This window comes from Gallus gallus, chromosome 2 (genome assembly GCF_016699485.2).
Source record: "Gallus gallus isolate bGalGal1 chromosome 2, bGalGal1.mat.broiler.GRCg7b, whole genome shotgun sequence".
Classification (NCBI taxonomy): Eukaryota; Metazoa; Chordata; class Aves; order Galliformes; family Phasianidae; genus Gallus; species Gallus gallus.
In genome coordinates, this window is record NC_052533.1 from 611,287 (window position 1) to 618,867 (window position 7,581).

Consider the following 7,581-nt stretch of genomic DNA (forward strand, 5'->3'; position numbering starts at 1 on the left):
ATTTCCAGACCCGACGTCCTATTGAAGCCCTGGCTGCCACCGATGGGGCAGCATCCCCGTTTCCCCCCACAGGTGGATGGGTTCCGCTGGTTACTGGGGTGCGGGGCACAGCCCACGGCCCGCGCTGGGCTGTGTGTGCTGCGCTCTGCTCAGCCCCTCACTGCTCAGACCCGCTCAGCTCCGCCGCACCCATCGCAGCATCGGGACTGCTGGTTGTACCCCACAGAAACACGCACAGCTCCACCCATGTGCACACACGGCCACGTGGAGGCAGTGAAGCACACACACACACACACACACACACACACACACACACAACCACGTGTGAGCACAGACAGACGTGCACACACAGAGGCGCGTGCAGACACGACGGGCACAGCAGTGCACGCAGATGCACACACAGCCCCATGCAAACAGGACACAGGACGTCCTGAGCCGGAATGGAGCCGTGAGGGTGGCTCAGTGCACCCCTGGCTGCACAGTGGACGTGCACAGACTCAGTGACACACGTGTATGTCGATGCACACGCACACGTGCACACGCGTGCATGTTGCACACTCGCATACATACACATACAAACGTCCACATGCACACAGATGCACATAAGCAATTCAAGCGTGCAGCACAACGCGTGCACACGCATGCAGGTGCTGCTGCAAAGGCACGCAGCCATGCACACACACACACACACACACACGTGCCCTGACATCCACCCCCACGCCAACACCATACACGGACACACGGCTCCATCCCCTCGCGCCCCCTGCGGGGTTTGGCGGTGCGTCCACGGCTGGGACCCCCCCGTCCCCCCAGCAGAGCCCCCCGCCGCCCCTCCGCGCCCCCACCCCGCGGCGCAGCGGCAGTTCCGAGGCGGACCCCGCCGTCCTTCCGGCCCCGCCATGGCGCGGGCGCTGCAGGCGCTGGGCGAGCAGCTGCAGGCCGAGGCCACCTGCCCGCTGTGCCTCGAGCTCTTCTCGCGGCCCGTGCTCACCGCCTGCGGCCACAGCCTCTGCTCCCCCTGCGCCCAGGTCCTGCTGGGCTCCCCGCCGCGCCCCGCCGCCTGCCCGCAATGCCGCGCCACCGTAGAGCCCGGCTCGCTGCGGCCCAACTTCCCGCTGGGCGCCGTGGCAGAGCTGGCGGCCGCCCTGGAGGAGGCTGCGGGGGAAGAAGCGAAGCGGCCGCGTTGCTCCGAGCACGGAGAGGCCTTGGAGCTCTTCTGCCAGAGCTGCTTCCAGGTGCTGTGCCCGCGGTGCCGCGAGGAGGGCCCGCACTGCGGGCATCGGACCAGGCCGGCGGAGGAGGCTGCGAAGATACTGAGGGTAGGGGGCAGGGAACGGGGCTGGGTGTGGGGAGGGGGCTGCGCCCGGGGTGGAGGTGGGGCGCCCCGGCATGGGGGCACGGGTCGGGGTCCCCTCTGGGCATGGATTTGGGGTCCCCCCTGGGCATGGGGCCATGGGTCAGGGTCCCCTCAGGGCATGGAGCTGGGATAGCCCCAGGCATGGGGGCACGGGTTGGTGTCCCCTCTGGGCATGGAGGTGGGGTCCCCCCTGGGCACAGGTCGGGGTCCCTTCTGGGCATGGAGCTGGGGTACCCCCAGGCATGAGGGCACGGGTTGGGGTCCCTTCTGGGCATAGAGATGAGGTCCCCTCTAGTTGTAGGTGCACAAGTTCTCTCTGGACGTGGAGCTGGGGTACCCCCAGGCACGGGGGCATGGGTCGGGGTCCTCTCTGGGCATGGAAGGGAGAGGATGAGGACCCCTCTGGGCATGGATTTGGGGTACCCCCTGGGCATGGGGCCATGGGTCAGGGCCCCCTCAAGGCATAGAGCTGGGATAGCCCCAGCATGGGGGCATGGGTTGGGGTCCCTTCTGGGCATAGAGATGGGGTCCCCTCTAGTTGTAGGTGAACAGGTTGGGGTCCCCTCTGGGCATGGAGATGGGGTATCCCCCATGCACAGGTTGGGGTCCCTTCTGAGGGTGGAGATGGGGTCTCCTCTAGTTGTAGGTGCACAATTTCCCTCTGGACATGGAGCTGGGGTACCCCCAGGCATGGGGGCACGGGTTGGGGTTCCCTTTGGGCATGGGGTACCCCCTGAGCACAGGGGGAGAGGTTGGGGACCCCTCTGGGCATGGAGCTGGGGTACCACCTGGGCACAGGTCGGGGTCCCCTCAGGGCATGGAGCTGGGATAGCCCCAGGCTTGGGGGCATGGGATGGGGTCCCCTCTGGGCATGGAGCTGGGGTACCCTCTAGTGCTAGAGGCACAGACTGGGGATCCCTCTGGTCATGGGTGAGGGTCTCTGCTGAGCACAGAGCTGGGCCCCCCCAGGCACAGGTTGGGGTGCCCTCGAGACACAGATGCGGGGGTCCTTTCAGGCAAAAATATTGATCTGGGTCCCCTCTGGGCACGGGGGCACAGGCTGGGCGTTCCCTCTCGGCGCTGACCTGGGGTCCCTCTGGGTACTGGTTTGGGGTGTCTTCCAGACATGGAGCTGGGGTCCCTTCTGGGTACAGGGACATGGCTCAGGGTCCCCTCTGGGCACAGATTTGGGGGCTCTTTCAGGTATAAATATGGGCCCCATCTAGGCACAGGTCTGGATTCCAAGCAAAGGTTAGAGTCCCCTGTCAGTACAGATGATCTGGGTCCTGTCTGAGCACAGGTTTTTGTCCTACTGGACACAGATAATGGGGCCCAATTCAGGTACAGATCTGGATCCCCTCTAAGCACAGGTTGGGGTCTCTTCCAGGCATGGAGCTGGGGGTCCCATCTGGCACAGGGGCATATAATGGGGTCCCCTCTAAGAACTGATCTGCGCTCCCATCTAGGCAGAGATCTGGGATCCTATGTAGGCACAAATTTGGGTCCCCTCTGGGCACAGGTCAGGGTCCTTCCTGGGCATGGATCAAGGTTCTCTCCATGTAGATGCTGAGGTCCCCTCTGTGTGTGGGTTGGGATTTCTGCCAGGCATGGAGTTGGGATCCCACTTAGGCACAGGAGCACAGGTTGGGGTCCCCTCAAGGCACGAATTTGGTGTCCCTTCCAGGCACAGATATGGGTCCCATCTAGGCACAGATCTCTGTACCCACTGGGCACAGGTCAGGATATGCTCTGAGCACTGGTTGGGGTCCCCATTGATCGCAAGCATGTCCCCTCTGGGCACACGTTGAGGTCTCTTCCAGGCATGGAGCTGGGGACCCCTATGGGCATGAGTAGGGTCCCCTCTAGGCCCAGATTCTGGATCTATTTCAGTCACAAATACGGATTCTACCTAGGCATAGCTCTGGGCTCCTGCTGGGCATTGTCCTGGGGCTGCCTCTGGACGTGTGTCTGAGTCTGCTCAAGGCACAGATCTGGGGTCCCTCTCACACACGGCTGGGGTTCCCCCTGGGCATGCATGGATGCCCACCCCCTGCTGCATGCTGGCTCCCGGCTGGCCCTGGGCTGTACTCCGTGGCCCTGCTGCCCTGCTGGGGCTAACAGTTCTCCTGCAGCTCCCACTGCCTCCTCACCTCCCCCGGACCCACTCACCCCTCTGCGCCCTGTGTGTCAGTAAGGCACTTCTGTATTACTCCAGAGAATTTAGGAGCACATCTGAGACACAGCTCTGCTTTTGCTCCAAACCTCTTCCCACAGATCTCGCTTCCAACACCAAAAGTTGTTTTTTCCTAATTAAAAATACCCACAAACTTCAGGGTTTCCACATGACGCTGTTCCAGATGCATCTCTGGCCAAAGCAGCTGCACGCCGGGTGTTCTGCAGCCATGCATGGTGTGCTCAGGATGAGGTGGGGGCTGCACTGAGCTCAGCATTTTCCCTTGGGGTGAGCTCAGAAACGCACCCCGCTCACCCCACGCTGCACAGCGGCGTTGTCCCCATAGGGCTGTTGGGTGTCACCGTCTTGCAAACGTAGTGCTCAAAGTGCTGGATTTGCTTTTTCCTTTTTTTTTTTTTTTCTCCAGGAGACACTCCAGAGCAATCTGGTATTTCTAGAGAAAGAGAAGGAAGAGTTTAATCCCAAAGGAGAAAGCAGAATTAACATGCTGATGGTATGTGCCCATCTCTGCCCTGCACCCCCTGCCCGTTCATCCACCCTTTTGGGGGTGCAGCCCTTCTCCTCATTCATACTTATCTCCTTCTCCAGAACAACACTGCTGTTTTCTCTCTCCCACCCTGTCCATCCCATATCTCCTTCCATACGTCCATCCCATATCTCCTTCCATACGTCCATCCCATATCTCCTTCCATACGTCCATCCCATATCTCCTTCCATACGTCCATCCCATATCTCCTTCCATACGTCCATCCCATATCTCCTTCCATACGTCCATCCCATATCTCCTTCCATACGTCCATCCCATATCTCCTTCTATATGTCAGTCCTGTATCTCCTTCCATACGTCCATCCCGTATCTCCTTCCAAGTGTCCACCCCATATCTCCTTCCTTATGCCCATCCCATATGCCTTCCATACGTCTCTCCCATACATCTTTCCATACATCCACCCTGTATATTTTTCCATATATCCATCTCCTACATCCTCCCATCTGTCCATCCCATATAACCTTCTGTACATCCACTCCTTTTCCCCCCCCAGACTCTGTCTCCTCGCTATGATCCCCATCCCCTCCCCGCAGCAGACGGGGTGTTCAGGGCCGGGTGTCTCACAGGGGACGGTGGCCTCAGAGCAGCAGAAGCTTCGCACTGCCTTTGAGCAGCTGCAGCAGTTCCTGCGGGAGCAGGAGGGCGCACTGCTGGCCCAGCTCGATGGGGCACACGCGAGGCTCAGCGAGCAGCACCGGGAATACACGTGCCGTGTTTCAGAGAGGGGAACGCTGCTGGAGGAGCTGGTTGAGGAGATCCAGAAGAAACGTGACCAGCCGGCGGTTGAGTTCCTGATGGTGAGGCTATGGTTGAGCTCAGGGGTTTGGGTGACAAATCCCGGTGTCACCGCTGCTCCCCATCACTGTGCTACGTGCTGGAACTCAGCGCCTGGGGGCTGCGCTGCTCCCCAGTGCTGTGAGCTCTGACCGATGCTTTCTCTCTCCCAGGATGTTGCTGGCATTCTGGACAGGTAAGAAGTGTGCCGAGCACCGGGCAGGTGCTTGGGAACCTGCTGGATGCTGAGCAGCAGGCGCCAGGAGGAGGTGGTTTTGCCCCACTGAGTAGTTAGGATCTAAGTGTGATGGGGTTTCTGTGCCGGTGCCTGGGACGCACTGTGACCCCAGCCAGGCCCTGGGGTGTTGGGTGACACCTGTCCCCTCGGTTGTGCCCGTTTCCCTGCTGGCTGTGGACGTGGGCTCCCTGCAGGCTGTCTCCCCCAGGTGCGTGGAAGCAAAGGTCCCTGTCCCGGATCCGGTCTCCTCAGAGCTGCAGAGGACAGTCAGCAACCTGTGCAAGACGAGCGAGCGGGTCCTGGCCGTGCTGGGTGACTTCAGAGGTAAAAAGTCAGAGAGCAATGCTGGATTTGCAGCCACAGTCCCATGGGCACAGTGTGCCTGTCCCAGCGGGTTCCAGGCTGAGGCAGCTCCCAGCTGGGCACTGCAGGAGCTCAGGGCTGCAGGAGCTGGGAATGGGCTCTGCTTCTGACCCACGTTCCCCAGAGCCGTCACGCGTCTCCCTTTCCTCCCTGCAGTGGACCTGCTGAGCAAGATGGACACAGAAAGAGGTAAGTTTGCTCAAGCTGATGGGCACAAATGAGGGAAAAACATTCACGAAATGCTTCCCTACCTTCTTGGGGCAGTGGTGGGTTCACGGCACAGCATCTAAATGCAGCGGCCACCTAAAACCGGGCCCCTGGCTTTTGCCTGCTGTACAAACCCAGGTCAGCCCTGTGCCAGGAGCCACCCCGAGGTGCCCAGCACCAAATGAGAGCTGGGCAGCGCTGACTCCGGAGATCTTTTCATTCTTGTGCTGTGATCTGGAAGACTTGGGGGCTATGCACACCCTGGGCTGCCTTTTAGGCACAGATTGGAAAAGCCCTGTGAGCAATCCCAGCAGCATGGTGGGGCTTGGGGCTGTCATATCCCGGTTGAAGCCATCTGCAGCCTGGCTGCTCCCTGCCCTCTTGGCAGGTTGAGTCCCTCAGGCCCTCTTGGATGATGAGTCTCAGTTTCCCCTGCACTGCAGTCAGGGATTTGAGGCTCCAGGGCTCAGTGGAGGGCCTGAGGTGGTGGCACTGTGCAGTGACACCTCTGAGGCCCAGGGTGACGTTCCATGTGGTCATGCAGCTCTGCAGGGAGGTGGCCTGGGTGCTCCCCAGAGCAGGGTTAGGAGCAGCAGAGCTCCCCATCACCGCAGCCAGACCTGCCTGGCCACAGCGCTGCCTTGCAGCCTTCCTCTGGGAAGCAGAGCAGCTCTGTTGTGCTTAGACCTGGCTCTGTCCCTCTTGTGGGACTGATGGGGAGGACAGCAGGTGCTCTGTGCCCCTTGAGGAAGCTGTGGGTGCTGTGTTTCTGGGGGGTTGTGGTTGCACTCTGTGCTCGGAGGACCTGTCCCAGCCCTATGGAAGGGGAAGGAAAGGTGCTGGCTGGCTTCTCAGCAGGAAGCAGGCTGATTCTTCTCTGTTGTGCATTAGTGAAGGTGTTGCTGGACCTTGAGACAGCAAGCCGGTACCTGACCATCTCAAGTGACTGCAGAACCCTGCAGATAGCAGAAGGATGGCAAAACCTCTCCGACACCCCCAAGAGGTTCACGGGCAGTGCCAGCGTGCTGGGATCTCAGGGCTTCACGGCTGGGAGGCACTACTGGGAGCTGGAGGTCGGGGATGGGAACAACTGGGCTGTGGGGGTGGCCTTGGAGTCTGTGCAGAGGAAGGAGTCACTCATGATGGCCATGGAGAAGATCTGGGCCCTGCGGATGGACTGGGACCGCAGTTACACAGCGCTGACCATGCCGCCCGCCCCGCTGAGCCTGCAGGAAGAGCCACGGCGCATCAGGGTCCACCTGGACTATGAGGCTGGGCAAGTAACCTTCTACAACACTGACAACATGCAACAGCTCCTGCAGTTCAAAGTCTCCTTCAGTGAGAAGGTCTTCCCCTACTTCTGGCTCGGGCTGCCGGGAACCTACATCAAGCTGCGCTCCTGATGGCCTCGGTCACCTCCTGGTCCCCTGCCCACGTCCTGGGCTGATGGGTACGGGGATGGCACAGCATCACTGCAAACTCACTGCACCTCTGCCCTAGACATTGCTGCATCTCCTCCTGCTGAGTCCTCTGGAGCATTAAAGATCATAGAATTATAGAATCTCAGAATTGATTGATTTGGAAGGGATCTCTAAAGGCCATCTGGTCCCACTGCCTGCAGTGAATGAGGACACCCACAGCCCCATCAGTGCTCAGAGCCCATCCCGACTGTGGGTGTCTGTATGGATGGGGCACCACCACCTCTCACTGCAGCCTCACTGCAGCTCACTGCCCTCAGTGTATGAACTTCTTCCTTACGTCCATCTAAATCTCCCCTCTTTGAGTTGGCAGCCATTTCCCTTTGTGCCACCACACAGACCCTGCTACAGAGCCTGTCCCCTTCCTTCTTACAGCCCCTCAGGTTCTCCTGGGCCCACTGCCGGGCTGCCCAGGTCCCTCT

General features: G+C 60.4%; 2 protein-coding genes across 2 annotated transcripts in view; both read left to right on the plus strand.

Annotated features, from left to right (window-relative positions):
* GIMAP7L5 (GTPase IMAP family member 7-like 5) overlaps positions 1 to 7,581 on the plus strand; it is a 598,436-nt gene that overhangs the window by 204,155 nt on the left and 386,700 nt on the right. The window lies entirely within an intron of this gene.
* LOC420374 (zinc finger protein 777) lies at positions 883 to 7,237 on the plus strand. Its single transcript, XM_001231409.7, has 7 exons — positions 883 to 1,319; positions 3,958 to 4,044; positions 4,666 to 4,896; positions 5,047 to 5,069; positions 5,320 to 5,435; positions 5,631 to 5,663; positions 6,573 to 7,237. The coding sequence occupies exons 1-7, from the start codon at positions 900 to 902 to the stop codon at positions 7,082 to 7,084; spliced, it is 1,422 nt and encodes a 473-aa protein (XP_001231410.3). The 5' UTR covers positions 883 to 899; the 3' UTR covers positions 7,085 to 7,237.